The sequence below is a fragment of the Orycteropus afer genome, unplaced genomic scaffold, assembly GCF_000298275.1.
Source record: "Orycteropus afer afer isolate SDZICR_OR568_19922 unplaced genomic scaffold, OryAfe1.0 scaffold00168, whole genome shotgun sequence".
NCBI classification, from domain to species: domain Eukaryota; kingdom Metazoa; phylum Chordata; class Mammalia; order Tubulidentata; family Orycteropodidae; genus Orycteropus; species Orycteropus afer.
In genome coordinates, this window is record NW_006921755.1 from 1,510,472 (window position 1) to 1,530,595 (window position 20,124).

The 20,124-nt window shown below is 40.5% G+C and overlaps 1 protein-coding gene across 1 annotated transcript in view; it reads left to right on the forward strand.

The window, feature by feature from the left end:
- The window catches only part of TNIK (TRAF2 and NCK interacting kinase), a 669,757-nt gene that overhangs the window by 620,950 nt on the left and 28,683 nt on the right, over positions 1-20,124 (forward strand). The window contains exons 23-28 of the mRNA XM_007946612.2: positions 1,662-1,791; positions 7,359-7,523; positions 8,478-8,589; positions 9,417-9,587; positions 14,433-14,576; positions 17,366-17,500. Coding sequence (XP_007944803.1) covers positions 1,662-1,791; positions 7,359-7,523; positions 8,478-8,589; positions 9,417-9,587; positions 14,433-14,576; positions 17,366-17,500 — 857 coding nt within the window. The remainder of the gene's footprint in view (positions 1-1,661; positions 1,792-7,358; positions 7,524-8,477; positions 8,590-9,416; positions 9,588-14,432; positions 14,577-17,365; positions 17,501-20,124) is intronic.

Below are 20,124 nucleotides of genomic sequence, written 5' to 3' on the forward strand. Positions count from 1 at the left end.
CACCTATCTATCCATCCGTATACTCATGTTTGCCTTCACTTACAACTCAGTACTATATATGCAAAGGGTTCATATTTGTTGTCTGTACTTCCCATGTACCTCTCTATGTCTTTCTCATCCTCAATGGTGGCATATTGGTCACTCACTTTTGGTACATTGCCCTTCTCTTCACCCAAATCAATATTTATTTGAGTCCATTCTTGCAGGTGTTGTGCCCCTTCTTCTTGCCGATGCTTCCCTCACCATCACTAGCCCTCTACTTCACTAACATGTTGTCCTCCTCCAGCAACTGTCTCTTATATTGACATGTCTACAGCAAATAAGTCAGTCAGTATTCTTTTGTAATCCATAAGATTTTCATTGGCAAAGTTTTGGAAGTAGATCTCCAGACCTTTCTTCCTAGTGTGTGTTAGTCTGGAAGCCCTGCTGAAACCTGTCCACCTAGGGTGACCCTGCTATTAGTGAATACCAGTGGCATAGCTTCTAGCATTGCAGCAACATGCAAGCCACCAGAGTATGACAAACTAGCAAATTGATGGTGGTTGAGGTCATTAACAGAAGTTTAAAAAGTTACTGAATGCTGTTTGGGCTAAGCAGCTCAGTTGATAAATGCCCAAGTAAACCAGAATGCCCTTAATTGATATTTTTTTCTTTATAAATGGAAGAAACTCTATTTACCTAGTGATTATCTTTTACACTCCTACTGTGTGCCCAAGTCTGTATTGGGGAGTGGGTGTACCCAATATAGTGACAGAGAGGCAAGGGCATATCCCTCACAGGCATATGTTCCCATGTGAAGAGGGAGAAAGTAAAAGAGAATTTAAAAAAATAAAGAATTACAAATTATGATGAGAGCCATTAAGGAAAGGTAAAGAGTAAGAAGAGGATGGTCTAATGGGAAGATACATAGATAGTTGGTCAGGGAAGACTTCTTGGGGAAGGTATCACTTAAGAGGAAACCAGAGAAATGAAAAGTAGCCAGCCAAGAGCCTGTCTGAATAGGAGAGAGCTTCCCAGGCAGAGGGAACAGGTCAGGGTGTCAGGTGGTCAGAAATGAGAGGGTCATGCAGGTCACGCAGAGCCTTATAGGCTCTGACACCAACTCAGCATTCTTTTTTTTTTCCCCCCCCATTGAGAGCTGGAAACCAGATCACGCTGGCTACTGAGAGGGGAGAATGGTCAAGAGGGGATGGAGCAGATGAAGGACATCAGTCAAGGCATCAGTGTACATGAAAAATTTTATCCCACTTAGACTCAGAATCATGAGGATCTTCTCTCAGTAACAGAACAAAACATTACCTGGTCTTGTGTTCACCTTACAATTGAGTCAGTCATTTTGGCTATTGTGCAAATTCGTCTCACCAAGGATCTCCTGATTGCCAGGGATGGCAGGCGAGCAGGGGGGTAGGGGGTATAGTCTTTGCTTAGGGGGTACTGAGCTTCTGCTAGTGGTGGTGGTGGGATAATTTGAAAACAGCAGTGATAGTTGCCCAACATGTTGAACATTATGAACATTTCAATGTTACTGAATTCAGCGTAAAACCTGTTGAATTTAAAAATGTTTTGTTAGATATATATTTACCACAAAAAGGTTAATATGGACAGGAAACATGTACTCCATGAATGTACAGCATCATGAATATTGTGTCTTCCAATCTCAGACCAACAGGAGTTCCTGGGAGCAACGAGCAGTACGGTGTGGGGATGGTCGGGACACATGGGCTGGAGACCTCGCATGCAGACACTTTCAGCAGCAGTATTTCAAGAGAAGGAACTTTGATGATAAGAGAGGTAAGTTGATGTAAAAACTGTGTGGAGGAAGTGCATTGCTGAAGTGGTTTTTGCAGGACAATTTTCAGAGGGAATGCTTACGGCATGTATTTTAAGCATGGGGAATGAGGAGGGGGAGAACTTGTGTTTCTAAATGGCTGAGTGATTTTAATTGTCCGCCTCCTTTCCTGCATCCTTCTAAGCTTTTGCAGTGACTTAATTACATTAGTCCAAATTCTTCAGTGGGAGCTGTGCAAATCCTAATACAGAATTTCGGCCTGAGGCTATAAAATTGGCAAACCCAGATGTTTCCTACAACAGGAAAAGAGAGATGAATGGTCTCTGAATAGCATCAGTGGCCTTGTTCTGCCTCCTTCTCCCATGGTTTTATTCTAGTGTAGTTTATGTAGAAAATGCTCAGTAGCTCCAAGATATGGTAATATCATCTTATCTAATTAAATCATTAAGCTGTTTTGGTAGTAGAACAAAGAAACAGGCAGATGTACTTAAAAATGCACCTGAGCACTTTGGAGGATTGTTTTTTTTAAACCTCAGGAACATCATGTGGTCTGAGAGGGCCATATGTTCCCTTTCACCTGTCCTTCCAATATGTGGTAATTTCCCATTCTGTCTGCCAACCAGAAGTGCCTTGACACATTAGAATCCATCTTTTCTTCTTTTTCACTTCATTGCCACCCTGAAAGTTCAAGAGCAGGTTTTTCCTTGTAAGGAAAATGAGGATTAGTAACATTGGGCAAAGGCAATTTGACCTCTCCCTGCCTCTGTTTTCTCATCTATAAAATTTCATAAATAATAGTATATAGGTCACAGGATGGTTGGGAGGATTAAATGAGTTAATAGATGTAAGTATACATTACATATTAATGGTTTTATTTTATTTCACTCTCTCCAAAGAGTTGAGTTCCCTTTTTATAATCACTTCTCCGTCTTTCTTCTGAAACATAAACATATATCATCTGCCGTTCTCCTTCCTCAACCAGGATAGAGTCAGGAAACCCTGATAGTGGGTTTTGCTATCCAAGAAGGGAAGAAGGTATCCCACTTTTGTAAGAAAGAAAGGAACTACAGTTTTGAAATGAGTGAGGCCTTTAATAATTAGCAGTGGGGCTATAACTGTAAGACAGGTTCACAGAACAACTTGTTTCATTTTATGTCCTTGAAGAATCTTAAAAAAGTAGGCTTCAAGGAGTCCATTCACGTATACTCAAAATGAAAAACGGACTTGGCTACAGAAGCTGACATTGTATAGTGCCGATATATAAATCTCTCATTGTGAATGGATAATTTCATTTGGAGCGTGGGAGGCTTCTATACCTATAGCATGCCACCTGAGAAAACATGAGGAAGAATGTCTGTAGAGTCAGTTGCTTCCTGACTCCAAATAAAAGGACTCCAATTTCAAGTATGATTTAAAATTTGCTTGAGTATAATGGAGTCAGTACCTGGAAGTAGATTGGGATCCACATTTTTAGTTCTGTTGCCAGCCATATCCAAATGGCTCCATGTTATTTAAAGCACCCCAATATTGTATGACCACAGCCAACCACTTTAGAAATAGCATTTACCAGTATCTAGCATGAGGTTGATTTGTTGATGGACCAAAAATATTTTTGTCCTCTGGGTTTCCAAAATCTGTCTTTGGTGGTGCAATGCCTAAGGCATTTGACTGCTAACCAGAAAGTTGACAGTTCAGACCTTCCTCCACAGAAGGAAGACTGTACAATCTACTTCTGTGAAGATTTATTGTTTTGGAAACTCAAAAGGGGTTGCTGTGAGTAAGAATCGACTCAATGGTAGTGGGTTTGGTTTTTTTCAATCTTTCCCAAACATGGGTTTTTAAAATAACAAACCTTGAGTTGAAATCTATTAAAAGCACATGCTTTATAAAGATTAAGTGTGTCCCTAAGAAAATAAAGTAAAAACCCCTTATGAAAGGATTGGTTTATAGGGTGTTATTAGTTCAGTTCCCTGAGCTATATGTCAAGGAGAACTTGCTCAACTTGTTGCTCTCATGGGAGTAGACTAAATAGTTCTGTTAGAACACATCAGATCGGCTACCCATGATCTTGTATATGGTTGTGGTTAGTTCCCATGGACTCAGGTCCAACTCACAGTGACCTCATGTATGCAGAGTGGAACTGTGCTCCGTTGGGTTTTCAAGGCTGTGACATTTCAGAAACAGATCACCAGGCCTGTCTCCCAAGGCACTTCTGGGTGGGTTGAAACTGCCAGCCTTTCAGCTAGTAGTCAGGTGCTTAGCTGATTGTGGTACCCAGGGACTTTGTACATGGTAGCCACTCGAATTCTACCTTATAGTACACACCTCTGCACCTGTGTTTCTACCTTTCCCTGTTCTACTACCATAGGACCTTCCTTGCTCTACTTCAGAGCCTACCACACCAGCTCTCATCTATCACTCTGTCCGTGGGGGCCTCTCTACAGAAGAGCTCACTTTCCTTTCCCACCATGTACCCATTCTTTCCCCCAGCAGACCCCTGTGGGTCTAGCTCAGCTTTCCTTTCCTCCTTGAAGCCTTTACTGGGACTCTGAGCCTCTGTCCATAATGCCTTCCTCACTGACCAACTGACTAGTGTCTGTGCAATGTCTGTCCACCCAACCCTGAACCAGACTGCTAATTTGTTATCCTAAAGACTTTTGGTTTCAAATAATGGGAGGAGGATGCCTAGACAAAAAAAGAAAAAATAAGTGAGGGGGGAGGGTAAGAAAATTAAGATTTGGAGGTATTTCATGGAAGGAGCCCAGTGAGTCGGGCTCCCGTGCAGAATTGGAAGCAGAGCAAAGACATGATCAGGAGGAGCTCTGGCAGCTTTTCTTGTGCATGTCTCTGGCTTTCTCACTGTCTGTATCTTCCTACCCTCATCTCTACTTTCCTCCACATTTCTCCTTTGTTCTTTTTCTGAAGACCAATGTGCAATTTCTGCATGTGCATGTGCTTCCATTGTAAGATACCCACCTCATCCCTGTTCACTTCCCCAGCAGAGACAGACTGGTATCTCTCATTCCTAACATAAAATTCCAATAGGAATCTGTTTGCACTTGGTTTGGGTGGTCTGATCCCCTGCGGCTACAAAGTAGAATAACCCAGTACAAACGGGGCAACCCAAAACACCTAGGATCTGGCCCCAGACAGCTTGGGTTCCAATCCTGATTTCACGACTAACAGCCTGTGTCACTGGATACCTTCCATGAAATACCACCAAGTCAATTAAATTCTTCGTATCACAGTTTGTTCATCTGTAAAATGGAGACAGCTAGTCCACAGTGTTACTGTGATGATTCAATGAAATAACATCTGTAAGGTGTTAAGCCCAGTATCAGTGCTTCTTAGCTCCCACTGCAGGAGGATGGTGAAGAACCCGGAGATGGTACAAATTGCTAGAGGTCTTTAACCAGTTCTTATAGGGCCAGGCACTATTGTTTATTTATCTTCATGTTCCCAGCAGCGTGCCTGGCACATGGAAGGTATTTAATAAGAAGCAGTTAGTTGAATAAACAGGAGGGTGATAACTCAGAAGGAGGCAGATTGAGGGGTCACTGTTCCTTCAGGCTTCTGTCTGGGCAGTTTCCCTTCATTAGCCTTTTCACATTTTTCTTAGTTTTTGGCTTACGGCAGAATGCTGCTGATAGAGAGTTAGATTCTAAAGAGACAGTGTGTGGTTTATACTACTGGAAAGTTGGGAAAAATGTTAAAAAGATTTTCAGCATTTTAACACAAGTTAGAAGGAAGGAGAAGCTCCCTAGTGCATATAAAATAGGGGATAGTGAGATATATTAGGACTAAGATCCCTAAATGTAATTTAGAAGATGAAATGTCCAACTCTGAGAATAGGCACTAGTACAAGCTGCTGATGAGTATTGTGGCAAAAATGAATCCAAGAAAATGCTCCTCTCCCACACACAGTGTTTATAGTCCAGGAACATGTTGCCAGGAAACTGAGAGGACACTAAGGCTTTCCAGTTTTTTCTCAAGCTTCCTTGTAACATCAATTACCTGCACCCCTTCAGAAATATGAAAGTTTTATTTCCTTTCTCAAGGGCCTCCTTTCACTTCCAGCCAGAAGCAGGTGCAGAGCAGCAAAGCAAGGCCAGGCTCTTGAAGCTGGAAGCCAGGCTGGTGAAATGGGCAAAGAAATAGCATAGTCCCCTGCCCTTACCAGTGCCAGTGAAGGCAGGGGTGCATCTGCCTGGGCCCCCACTGATTGCTTCATGTTCAGCAAAATGCTGCACACTTTGTAGAAATGTTGGATGAATAAATGAACGAATGAAAGAAAGAAAAGGCAGACAGGAAACCTAAAGGAGCCAGTTGCATAAATGCTTTTAAAAAGCAGTACTAATGAATGCATGGGAGAGAAGGACACTATGGAAGAGGTAACTATGGGGAGGAAATAGAAAGAGCTGTTACATTGTGGGGATTGGCAGTCAATGTCATGAAACAAAATGTGTATGAATTGCTATATGGAAAATGAATTTGCTCTGTAAACTTTCACCCAAATCACAATTAAAAAATAAAATAAAATAAAATAGCAATGCTAGCAAAGCCTACAATGTGGACATTGGCTTTCAGGGACCAGAGTTGTCCCATGATCCTGTCTTTCTTCCCTAGAGTTTCTGGGATGAGGTTGTGTTCTGCAGAGCAGTAGTTTCCAAACTTGTTAGGTCATACAAAACTATCAGTAAAAATTATACAGCATGTCACATAATGTTGTTGTTGTTGTTATGTGCCGTCGAGTCGGCCCCAACTCATAGCAACCCCTCATTGGGTTTCCAAGGTGGTATCACTACGGAAGTAGGTTGCCCAACCTTCCTTCCAAGGAGTGGCTGGTGGGTTTGAACCGCCAGCTTTCTGGTTAGCAGTCAAGTGCCTTAGGCACTATGCTACCAGAGCTCCTGTGTCACATAATACAGTGTATCTATTTATTTGCAAATCATGTATTTGCCCTACTATGCTAGTATATTATGTATATTATGAAATAACTTAAACAAAACCAGTTGCCTTCAAATCAGCTCCAACTCACGGTGCCCCTGCCATGTGTTTGAGAGTGGAACTGCTCCATAGGGTTCTCACAGCTGTAACCTTCAAAAGCAGCTCACCAGGCCTTTCTTCCAAGGCACCCCTGGATGGGTTCAAACTGCCAGTCTTTCTGTTAGTAGCTGAGCACTTGACTGTTTGTCCCACCCAGGTTCTCCAAAATACAAAAGACACTAGAAAGGGATATAAACAGTATTTCAAGTGCTTTGCCAGTCGTGATGAGTTTACTTTGTTACTAGCTACTGTCACAAGTCATCAAATTTATTTATCGAGAGATTCAGAATCAAAGAATCCATAATGTTAAAATTCATCATCAACTCACTGCAGTCGAGTCAGATCCGACTCATAGCGACCCCTCCTTGGGTTTATGAAGCAGAATCTCTGCAGAAGTCGATTGCCCAACCTTCCTTCTCAGGAGTGGCTGGTGAGTTTGAACCTCCAGCCTTTTGATGAACAGTCAAATGCCTTAGGCACTACGCTACCCACTCTTATGCTCCCCATTATTGCATCCCCTCAGACATCCGGAGAGAAGAAGCGATCTGGCCACAGTGACAGCAATGGTTTCGCTGGCCACATCAATCTCCCAGACCTGGTGCAGCAGAGTCATTCCCCAGCTGGAACCCCAACTGAGGGCCTGGGGCGTGTTTCTACTCATTCCCAGGAGATGGACTCCGGGACTGAAGTAAGTGCTGGGCAATAGGCATGACTGCGCTTCCCTCATTCTGGAGTCCAGAAACCCTGTTCTCTGTAAGAATGAGGCTTGTCAAGCTCCATAAAATGGAGCTGTTGATGAAAATACTCAAAGTGGAGGAAATCATAGAATCAGAGCAATAAGAAGTTCTCAGATTATATCTGGACCAATACCTATTTTTATAGATAAAATACTGAAGCTCAGAGAGGTTAAGTGACTCAAACCAAGGCTCACAGCTGGTTTGTAGCAGAGCTGGAACCAGAACTGGGACCTCCTATCTCCTAGGCCAGTGAGAGAAACTTCAGCTTATATAGATATTTCAAGTACAAAAAATTCATTGCCCTCCAGCCTAGTATCTTCATGAAGTCCCCATATAAGACATGTGAATATAAGTATCTTTTAAAAGAAACTATCATAGGAAGGAAAATTCCCCAGTCCCTGGATGAAATCATCCCTGAATTGAAGACTTTAAGGCTTTATTAACCAACACCAATCTGCTGGCATCTCTAGGCCAGAATGGAAGATCCCAAAGGCCCCAGGAAGTTACCTCCTGGCTTGAATATCAGGATGAAGTGCTGCTGTATAGCTCATTGCCAATTGTGTCAATAAAATTGCTTTTACATAAGAAAGAGAGAAGCTCTGTCTTCACAGTGATCTTAGACATATTAAGATGCCACCTGTGGTTCAAGATGTAATTAGCTCCTTGCACCTCCTGCAGTCTGATAATTAATGAAACCCCTGAAATTCACAATGGTTAGTAAGTAACAATACCAAGAGATGCTGGAGAGAGAGTCAGGCACTTTGACCAGGAGGTTAGAGTGTGAACAGCTGGACACATTGAAGAGTCTGTAATCATTTTAAATCCTGATCAAAATATTATTAGCATTATTTGCTCCTGCAGTATTTGTTCATCTGCTCTTCCGAATCTTCTTCCTTACTGATCAGTACGGCATGGGAAGTAGCACCAAAGCCTCCTTCACCCCCTTTGTGGACCCCAGAGTATACCAGACATCTCCTACCGATGAAGACGAAGAGGATGAAGAATCAGCAGCAGCAGGTAAGCTATAAGGTGTTTTACAAACGGTTTGGTTTCCCTTCCTGGTGTGGCCTGATTAGGAAATCAATCATCAGTTCAATTGTTAGGCCATTTACTACTTAAGTCCTGTGTCTTACAGGGAAGTTTTATTATTATTATTATTATTATTATTATTAATGTAGGAGTCTTCCAACGAATTGCTTCCTTTCTTCCCCTGCTCTCCATCTCTTCTGTTTTGCTTCTGGAAGTGACCCAGAAGTATCCAGGGACCCTAGGAAAAGCTGTTCCTCAGAGATCTCTGAACTCAACACACATTTCTCAAAAGCACATTCTGGGTACAATGCTATGCACTTAGTAGGAACTCCATAAGTGCTGGTTGGCCTGTGTTGAGTTCTAGGTGTGTGCTTCCCACTGCAAAGGTCTGGCTGCTTTGGAGGACTGTCTTGCTTTCTAGACTTCTGCAATTCACTAATCATCAAAGTCAGTTTAGGCCAATGTGTCAAGTGATAATGTAGAATTTCAGGAAGTAAATCTTTCCTGCATATGCTGCAGGAGGTGAGGATGGTGTGTTTAATTTTGTAAGATTAATGTCAATCTTCTAAACCACCCATGTAATGGCAATCAGCCTGTTTTGCTAATAGATAAAATGCTGCTTCCATAAATGACTTATAATTTATTCTACTAAAAATAAAAAGAAGTATAAAATACAGATACCTGCCAACTTTCTTTGCCTTTACTATAATGCATACTAAACAAGGAGAAATCCCAATGTTTTGAAGCCCCTTCTCCATATCTCCACTGACTATCTTTTAAGATGCCACTGACTTCTCTGATTCTTTTTCTCAAAGCTCTGTTTACTAGCGAACTTCTTAGGCAAGAACAGGCCAAACTCAATGAAGCAAGAAAGATTTCAGTGGTAAACGTAAACCCAACCAACATTCGACCTCATAGCGACACACCAGAAATCAGAAAATACAAGAAACGATTCAACTCAGAAATCCTTTGTGCAGCTCTGTGGGGTAAGTTAGTGCTTTTTGCTACTCTTTAATGAACCACCCTTCAAATGTTAGAAGCCTATAGATCTTACCATCATAATAGCACTGGGCGATTCCTGGGTGTTAGAGGCCTGACTTCGGACTCCTGTGGCCTCAGGAGAGACCAAGAACAATCTTATATGTTGTTTTCAGGTGCCGTCAAGTTGGCTGTGAGAAACGTTGCCTGGTCCTACACCACCCTCACAGTACTTGCTATGCTTGAGCTCATTGTTGCAGCCACTCACTGAGGGTCTTCTCCTTTCTTGCTCACCCTCTACTTTACCGAGCATGATATCCTTCTCCAGGGAATGGTCCCATCTGACAACATGACCAAAGTAGGTGAGACGAAGTCTGGCCACTCTAGCTTCCAAGAAACATTCCGACTGCACTTCTTCCAACATAGATTTGTTTGTCCTTCCGGCAAGTCCATGACATTTTCAGTATTCTTCACCAACACCACAGTTTAAAGGCATCAGCTCTTCTCTGGTCTTCCTTATTCATTGTCCAGCTTTCATATGCATATGAAGCGATTGAAAATACCACAGCTTAGGTCAGGTACACGATAGTCTTCAAAGTAAAATCTTTGCTTCTTAACACTTTAAAGAGGTCTTTTGCAGCACATTTGCCCAATGCAATATGACATCTGATTTCCAGACTGCTGTTTCCATGGGTGTTGATTGTGGATCCAAGTAAAATGAAATCCCTGACAACTTCAATCATTTCTCAATTTATTGTAATGTTGCTTTTTGGTCCGCTTGTGAGCATTTTTATTTTCTTTATGTTGAGGTATAATCCATACTGAAGACTGTAGACTTTGATCTTCCTCAGTAAGTTCTTCAATTTATCTTCACTTTCAGCAAACAAGGTTGTTTCATCTGCATATTGCAGGTTGTTACTGGGTCTTCCTACAAACTGATGTCACGTTCTTCTTCATATAGTCCAGGTACTCAGATAATGTGCTCAGCATACAAATTGAATACGTATAGTGAAAAGATACAACCCTGACGCACATCCTTCCTAATTTTAAGCCATGCAGTATCCCCTTGTTCTGTTCAAACCACAGCCTGTTGGTCATTGTACAGATTCCTCAGGAATAAATAAAGTTTTCTAAAATTCCCATTCTTCCCAATATTATCCATAATTTGCATAGCCAATAAAACTGACTATCTTTCTGATAGTCTTTGCTTTCAGCCAAGATCAAGATGATATCAGCAATCATATCTCTCATTTCATGTCCTCTTTTGAATCCAGCTTGAATTTTCTGGGAATTCCCATCAATATACTGCTGAAGCCATTTTTGAATTATCGTCAGCAAAATTTCATTTCCATGTGATATTAATGATATTGTTTAATAATTTCTGCATTGTGTTGGACCACCTTTATTTGGAATAGGCACAGATACCAATCTCTTCCAGTTGTTTGGCCAGGTACCTGTCTTCCAAATATATTGGCACAAACAACTGTGCATCTCCAGTGCTCCATCCATTTGTTGAAACATCTCAATGGGTATGCCATCGATTCCTGGGGCTTTGTTTTTTGCCAGTTCCTTCAGTGCAGTTTGGCCTTGTTTCTTCAGTACCATTTGCTCTTGATCATATGTTGCCTTCTGAAATACTTAGACATCAACCAAGTCTTTCTGGTACAGTGACCCTGTGTATTCCGTCCATCTTCTTTTGATGCTTCCTGCATCATTCAATATTTTGCCCATAGAATCCTTCAATATTGCAACTCAAGGCTTGAATTTTTCCTTCAGTTCTTTCAGCTTGAGAAATGCTAAGTATGTTCTTCCCTTTTGGTTTTCCAACTCCAGGTCTTTGCACATTTCATTATAATATTTTACTTTTTCTTCTTGAGCTGCCATTTGAAATCTTCTGTTCACCTCTTTTATTTTGTCTTTTCTTCTATTGGCTTTAGCTACTTTGTTCAAGAGGAAGTTTCAGAGTCTCTTCTGACATCCCTTTTGGTCTTTTCTTCCTTTCCCATCTTTTTCATGATCATTTGCTTTCTTCATGTGTGATGTTCTTGATGTCATACCACAACTTGCCCGGCCTTCAGTCATTGGTGTTCAGTACATCAAATCTGTTTTTCAGATGGTCTTTAAATCCAGGTGGATGTAAACAAGGTCATATTTTAGCTCTTGTGGACTTGTTTTAATTTTCCTCAGCTTCAACTCGAACTTGCATATGAGCAAGTTCCACAATCTGTTCCACAGTCAGCTCCTGGCTTTGCTTTGATGGAATATATTGAGCTTCTCATCACCTCTTTCCTGAGATGTAATCGATCTAATTCCTGTTTATTGCATCTGGTAAGGTCCATGTGAATAGGCACCATTTATGTTGTTGAAAAAAGGTACTTGGCAATGAATAAGTTGCTGGTCTTGCAGAATTTTGTCTTGTAATCTCCAGCATCATTTCTATCATCAAGGCCATATTTTCCAACTACCAATGATTTTTGTTTCCAACTTTCACATTCCAATCCCCAGCAATTATCAATCTTAATTGCAAGTTTGATCAATTTCAGACCGCAGGAGTTGGTAAAAAAAAAACATCAATTTCTGCATCTCTGGCTTTAGTGTTGGTGCGTAAGTTTAAATTATAGTAGTATTAACTTGTCTTCTTGTAGGCATATGGATATTATCCTATGACTGAAGCATCATCCTTCAGGATAGTTCTTGAAATATTTTTTCGGCAGTGAATGTGATGCCATTCATCTTCAATTTGTCATTCCCAACATAGTAGACCATATGATAGTCTGATTCAGAATGGCCAATATCAGTCTATTTCAGCTGACTTATGCCTAGGATATCGATCCTTATGAGTTCCATTTCATTTTTGACAGCTTCCAATTTTCCTAGATTATACTTTGTACTTTCTATGTTCTGATTATTAATGGTTGTTTGCAGCTGTTTCTTTGCATTTTGAGTCATCCTCCCTCAACAAGTGAAGATCCCAAAAGCTTTATTCCATCCATATCATTAAGGTCCACTCGACATTAAGGAGGCAGCTCTTCCCCAGTCGTGTTTAGAGTGCCTTCCAGCCTCAAGAACTCATCTTCTGGCATCATATCAGACAATTTTCATGACTATTCGTAAGGTTTTCACTGGCCCCATCCTTCTTCCTAATCTTTCTTAGTCTGGAAACTCTGCTGAAACCTATCAGCCATGGGTGACCCTGTTGGTATTTGGAACACCAGTGGCATATCCTCCTGCCTTACAACAACTCTCAAGCCACCGCAGTACAATAGACTGATAGATAAGTGGTGTTTTTGTATGCAAGAAGAACCAATACCCTACTGCCCACTGTGACAGGATCAGATTCAGAACTACCTTGTCACATAAGAGTGATGGACTAAAGCCAAGGACAGAACTAGCTGCCACTTAACACATACCACCCTGTGCCCAGCACTGTGTAATGTGCCCTACATTTTGTCTTTGTGATCTACTCAACACCCTGCAGTGGAATAATGGCATTGCCTCCATCTCACAGTGAAAAAACAGCCAAGCGTATTTATGGAAATGACCCAAAGCCATGCAGCTAGCAGTCGCATGATAAACTTGAAAAGTACAACTAATCAGTTACATCTGCATTTCTTGTGAAAAATATCTACAGGTTTTAGCTGATCCTAGACTCTGTATAAGTGCGATGTGAGTCTACCAAAGTCATGATCTGTGTTACTATAAACATCATATACAGATCAAGGAAGTACACGGCCTATATTTATCTGAAATACTATGCTTAGTTTCTAGCACTATAGTTTTAATAGGGCAAGAGCATTTGAGAGGCCAGTTTTAATAAGGCAAGAGCATTTGAGAGGTAGGCAGGGAAAAGAAAGAAGCTTGAAAACCATTTCGTGTGAAGTGTGATAGAAGGGACTGGGACTCTTTCCTCTAGAGAAGTACAGTTGGAAAGAAGAAGACAAGATGGCCATCTTTAAATATCTAAAGAGTTGATAAGTGGAAAGAGATGACATATTAATGTGGCAAAGAAGGTAGAAGTGTAACAAGGAACAGAATTTAGAGAGTCCATGTTCATTAATACAGTCCATTGCACAGTGTACCCCTTGATGTGTGTGTGTTTGTGTGTAGTGAGATTTCTCTAGAGATGGACTTTTCAGGATTGTAGCTATCCAGACAGAACAATTTACTCCCAGAGCATTTGCAATAGAGATTACTGCACTGGGAGGCAGGCTGGACTAGATTTAGGTATCTGTAGAGTCCCTTATAGTCACTATTTCTGTGATTCTCTGGCTATTAAACTCACATTTAAATTGGTTTATTAGTTCCCTAACAGCATGCAGAACCTTGAGGTTATGGGACATGAGGTAGTTAAGTTTTGGTGTGAGGAGGATGAAAGGATTTTCTTCCACTGGACTGGGGAGATGGGGAATTCTGTTATATGTTGCAAATGGGTAGGCTAGAGCTCACTGCATGAATAGGAATAAGGGTGAACCTTGGGAATTGAGGGGGATGGTATTTATAGGGAGAGCCAAGAAACAGGTGGTTGTTACAAGAAAGGAATAAACGCGGATTGTGCTAGCTTCACAATTGTGCCTAAGGCTCTTCTTGAGAAGGACTCTCTACGCTAGATAGTAAATGGCTAGATTTAATGAATGCTGCTCCAGTTTATAAAAGAAAACTGGAAAATGTCATTCCCAGAGGCACAGTGATTTAATTACTAGGTCAGAGCTTCTCTTTGTCTACTGCCTGCTGTAGTACCTGTTTGTCCATTAATTTATATTTACAAAGCACATTCCTTAGGCTTTATGGGAACCCACGATACAGAAGATTAAAGTCCATAAAAGTCATTGTTGGGGTACTTCTTACCTTTGCAGGTGTAAACCTTTTGGTGGGAACTGAAAATGGCCTGATGCTTTTGGACCGCAGTGGGCAAGGCAAAGTCTATAATCTGATCAACCGGAGACGATTTCAGCAGATGGATGTACTAGAGGGACTGAATGTCCTTGTGACAATATCAGGTGCGTTACTGGGATGACTGATGCCTCCAGGTCTGCCCAAATGCTTCTGAGGAAACAGTGAGTCCTTCCCTACCCAGCTAACAAGCAGTGCAATAAATTACACCAATGTAGCTAGAGTGAGATCCCCCACATTTTGTGATGTAGAGACTCTGACCTTCAAAGGAAAGTGTCTCACCTCCACATTAAACCTAAATTGGGCACAGACATAAGCACAAAAGCAGCATTTTTATAGGCCTTTACCCTCTGCCAGAACTCAGCAAGGATCTTTTTAAGGTGTCAGAGCTCCAGTCATTGCTAGCTACAATCAGATGGAGAAATAAAATGTAGGCCTCTGGGAGTGGGAAGTTTTGTAAGTGGAAATTTCTCTGGTCTCTATTCTCGCAAGAACGGCTATTATAGTCCACTGATGTTTTGGCAAGTTCAGTTGGCACATCAGGTGACTGAGTCTGAAGAGATACTTGAGTGTGAGAATTATACTGCTACACTCTGCAGGTTTCTGGGTCCCAAAAAGAGCTTTCAAAAAAAAGATGGAGATGAAAGTGAAGGCCTTATTATTGGCCGAGTTAAAAGTGTAACCTAATAACTCAGTGATTGTTAAAAGGAAAGTTTGCTTTCTTTCTGACGTGTTTGATGGAGTTTGACAAATAAAACCTCTGTCTTCCCTACCCATGTCACAGTGTAGTATCAACTGTACCAGCTCCAGATTAGGACCACCTGGTGGTGCTGGTGGTGGTTAGCTGCCATCACAGTGACTGTAACTCGTGGCAACTGCATGCACAATGGAATGAAACACCGCCTGGTCCTGCACCATCCCTGTGATCGATTGCAGAACAGACCATTGGAATCCATAGGGTTTTCTTTGGCTGATTTTCAGAAATCAATCACCAGGCTGTTCTTCCTAGTTCATAGAGATGTGAAAATCCAGGCTGTACCCCAGAGCAGTGGGCCAGACACTAGGGGTGAGACGCAGGCATCAATAGCTTTGATAACTACCAAGATGTTTCTAGTGTGCAGCCAAGATTGAGAACCATGACTCCACAGTCAACCATTGTTTCACAAAGAGACAACTCAGGGTCACAGGATTGAATTTGAAGAAAGTTCAGCTTTCTAGCTGTACTTCTATTTTAAGAAGGTGCTTCACTTGGTACTACATTACCCCACTTCCTATTAATGCTCAGAGTTTCATCTCTTTTCATTCTCCCCAAATGAGGGTTAACCAAGTAAATTCTTCTTACATTATCATTTGAGTTTAATTCTGTCTCATCCTTTGTTCTGGTTAATTACTTTCTTGATTGCCATGCTGCCAAATCAGAACTAAAGCTATGCATCTGCCAGTCACCTCCCAAAAGTGGAAATGCTACTTGAAAAGTCACATTCAGACTTGATTTTGTTGTGACATGTCCCTATTCTTAACAATGCAACCATTTCTTATTATCATGAGGCCCAGATGGGGAAAGAAGAAAATGAAAATAGGAGCAAAATTTCTTTGAACTCTTCCCATGTTGACATAGAAAGTAGGAACACTGGTCCTCCTCTCCATCCTCAATACTGTTTGGTTACAAAAGTGAATAGTAACTGCAGTGATTCTTTTACTTTAAGTTATGAATGCACCCTTTTGTCAAATCCAGTGTGCAAGGCTTTCATACAATCTCTTCTAGTTATACCTCATCTATAAAACGTAAGTTATCTTTTAAAGCCTGAAATAAATCCAAGACACATAAAATCCACAGCCCTAAATTTCTGATTACTTAGGAAGAGCCACCCCCATGGACATCACTCATACCTTTTCTTATCTGGTACTTTGATAATTTAATGGAGTATACAAAATGTTGTTTCTTGTGTGCTGTTCAATATTGCCTAGATGTTTTCTTATCATCCTATGAATTCTTTATTCCTGAATCACTTTACCAAAGGGAATGATTAGATTTTTTTTTTGTCTTTTTGTTTTTTTCCGAGTGCTGTACACATCCTCTTTTCTTTCCTGTTTTTGTTTTACTTTCCTTCTAATGCACTTCAACACCCTAAACTTGTTTGGTGCTTTCAGAGCCCAGATCACCTGCATTGAACTTGTTTCTCTTGTCTCCTTTTTAAATTTCTTTTTCTGTTAAATAAAATAAAACTTTTGCCAGCTACAATCTTTAAGGCAATAGAGGAGAGGAATAGGTGGCTGTCTGTTAACATCTGTTATTGGGTTAGAAGGTGAGGAAAATGCAGTCACATGTAAGTACACTGAAATGTCCAGTTGTCAACTCTTTCATGCAATTAGATTTTTAATATCCCGAAGCATTGGTAAACCACTCTGTTGGCAGAGTTAGATCCTACTGAGTTCAGCAAATGCTGCCCTTTACCCTGGGAAGAGAGAATAAAAGCACTTGACTCAAATAAAAAGGGGCCCTTGTGGTGCAATGGTTATGCATTAGGCTGTTAACCAAAGGTCTTTAGTTCAAACCCACCAGCCATTCCATGGGAAAAAAAAGACCTGGTGATCTGCTTCCACAAAGATTACAACAGCTTTAGAAACCACATGGAGCAGTTGTAGTCTGTTCTGTAGGGTCACTGTGAGTCAGAATCAATGTGATGGCATTCTCAAAGAAGAAACCACCTGAAAGTAAAGAGCAAATCATGAAATTTGCCCAGAATACTTAGAGATATTTTAACCATTAATCCTACAAAGATAACAACTGGATAATGAAGTCTTCGCATTAACAGATTCACTAATTAATTAATTCAAATGGAGATGAGGAGGGAGAGAAAAAGAACTTGAAATTAAAACTCTTTTCTTTCAATAGGAAAGAAGAATAAGTTACGAGTTTATTATCTTTCATGGTTAAGAAACAGAATATTACACAATGACCCAGAAGTGGAAAAGAAACAAGGCTGGATCACCGTTGGGGACTTAGAAGGCTGCATACATTACAAAGTTGGTAAGTCTCAAGCTGTGGAATGGTATATTTGGACTGTTCACTCAATCAGAATTACTCAGTTAAGTTACATTCCATTTATTCTATCAGATATTAATGATATGTTTGTGACCAGTATAAAATAATTGCTGTACCTTAAGTATGTTTGCATTATTTCTAAACAATTCAGATTGAAATGCAAGTTCTAAGAACCAGTTTGAATGTTTATATTCCCCTTCCCAAACACCCATTAAAATGACAATAAAGAAATAAAAATTCTTTATTTTAAAAATATTTTAAGAATAAACCAGGACAAAAGGACCAGAAGAAGATAGCAAATAAAATATGTCAACAAAATTGAACAGCAGTGCTTGGATGATTGGGGACAGCCTTGGCATACCAGGAAATGCCGAATTCTAAGGCTATAGCAGAAGTCATCAAAATCCATCCAGTCAAGTTCCGGTAAGAAGGCAGAATAGGCATAAAGACTGTACAGACCCTCTTCAACAAAGAAAGGGGAACCAATTAACACAGAAGATAATCTTGGACTCCTGAGCCTTGAAGGGAAGGATATAGAAGTGGACTAAACTCCAGCTAGCAGAAGAATATGCATGAAAACACCAAGAAAGGAGACATATGGAGCTGTGGTCTAGCAGTGATCCTGATGGCACAGAAAGATTGGATATTGCCAAGTGGTGATAGGACCTAAGAATTAACCTAAAATCAGCCCTGCTAGCCAGGAACTGCACGGAGGACTTTTCTGGTAGCTTGTAAATAAAAGGAGAAGCAGCAAAGGGGAAGGCAGACTTTTGTGGACTTTTGTGAGTTGTGGACTTTTGCCTGTACAAAGGGCGTAGCCATTTTGAATGTTGACATGGCAGTTTTACCATGTTGGATATTTAAAGCGACAGCGTTCTCCCAGATTCCAGGGACTTAAGAATAGGCTCCACTTGCTGGTAAGCACAAGGATATTCCACACACAGATGACTGGAGAGGTGCAACATTCCCTTTGTTACTCTTATACCCCACACCCTCTTGGTGAATGGAGGTACAGCCATACCTTACTCCCACCCACCTTCTGGGCTGGCAGGAATTCCATCCCAGTCTGTGTGCTTAGACAGAGGCTGGGTGCCCTGCCACGCCCTGCCCTGATTTTTTTTTTTTTTTCTGTTTTTTAGTTTGTTTCTTTTTGTCTGTTTTAAAACTGCTATTGTTATTATTACTTTTGTCCTATTATTCTTTATTCTTTATTCTTTCCCTCTCAGGTTCTAGTTTTCAGCTTTCTTTTCCCTGTTCCTGGTTGCAATATTTTGTTTTTTCTTTCTCATGGTTAACCCCATTCCTTGTTTTTCTTTTTGTGTTTATCCCACTGTTTTCTTTATTATTCTCCTTCTCTACCTTTTTTCTCTTACTGCCCTCACCCCAGATATTGTGAGATATTTTTGTTTTGTTTTGTTTTGTCTTTTTTTGGTTGCTGTTCCTGTGTGATTACATGGTGTGTTTTTTGTCTATTTGCTTTTACTTTTTAGATGGTTATTCAATTGTCATTTTTGTCTGAGTGGAAGACAGCAACAGTCCCTATATGACACACCACCACCCACACCTCTTATAGCTTCACTTACAGAGTGAAAGCCACCACTTCCTTCTCCACCAATAGGCCAATGATAAACAACCACCAAGAAGAGCCTGACTCACCCTTGGCTGCACCTCACAAACAATTAATAGAGATCTAAATACAGCAACACCTCGATGTCTTGGAGACAAGAGACCATCACAGTCCACACAAAGAAGCAAGATAAAGTGGTACAAACAAGGAAGCAGGATACAGACCCAGAACACATCCCTGAAGAAGCAGCAGCATTGGAACTCTCTGATAAGGAGTGCAAAAAAATTATATTTAGGTATCTTCAAAGGACTGAGAGACAGACCAAGGAAAGCACAGACAAAACCCTAGAAGAATTTTGGAAGAAAATACAAGAACAAATGACAAAATAAATGAAAAACTAGAAATGATTCTAAATCTACAAATAGAAATTCAGATTAGTATTAAATTGTCAGAATTAGATAACACATTGAATGGGCAAAAGAGTAGAATTAATGCAATGGAAGACAGAATTAATGAGATTGAAGACAAATACCTGAATATTTCTTTGGAAAGGGATAATCAGAAAAAAAGATCAAAACAAAATGAAGACAGCCTAATGTTCATGTAGGATACCATCAAAAGGGGAATAAACTACATGTCATTAGAATTCCAGAACAGGAAGAGAATAATAAAAACACTGAGAAAATTGTCCAAGATTTGTTGGGTAAGAACTTCCCTGATATGATGAAAGATGAGAATATATACATTCAGGAAGTCCAACAAACCCCAAACAGGATAGACCCCAAAAGAAAATCACCAAAACACATTATCATCAAACTCATCAAAACCAAATACAAAGACAAAATTCCTGGAAGCAGCACAGGAAAAACAAAAAGTTACTTACAAAGGACAACCAGTAAAAATAAGCTCTGATTTCTCAGCAGAAACCATGCAAGTGAGAAGGCAATGAGATGGTATATATAAAACCCTGAAAGAGAAAAATTTTCAACCAAGAATTATATACCCGGCAAAATTTTCCCTCAAATATGATGGTGAAATTAGG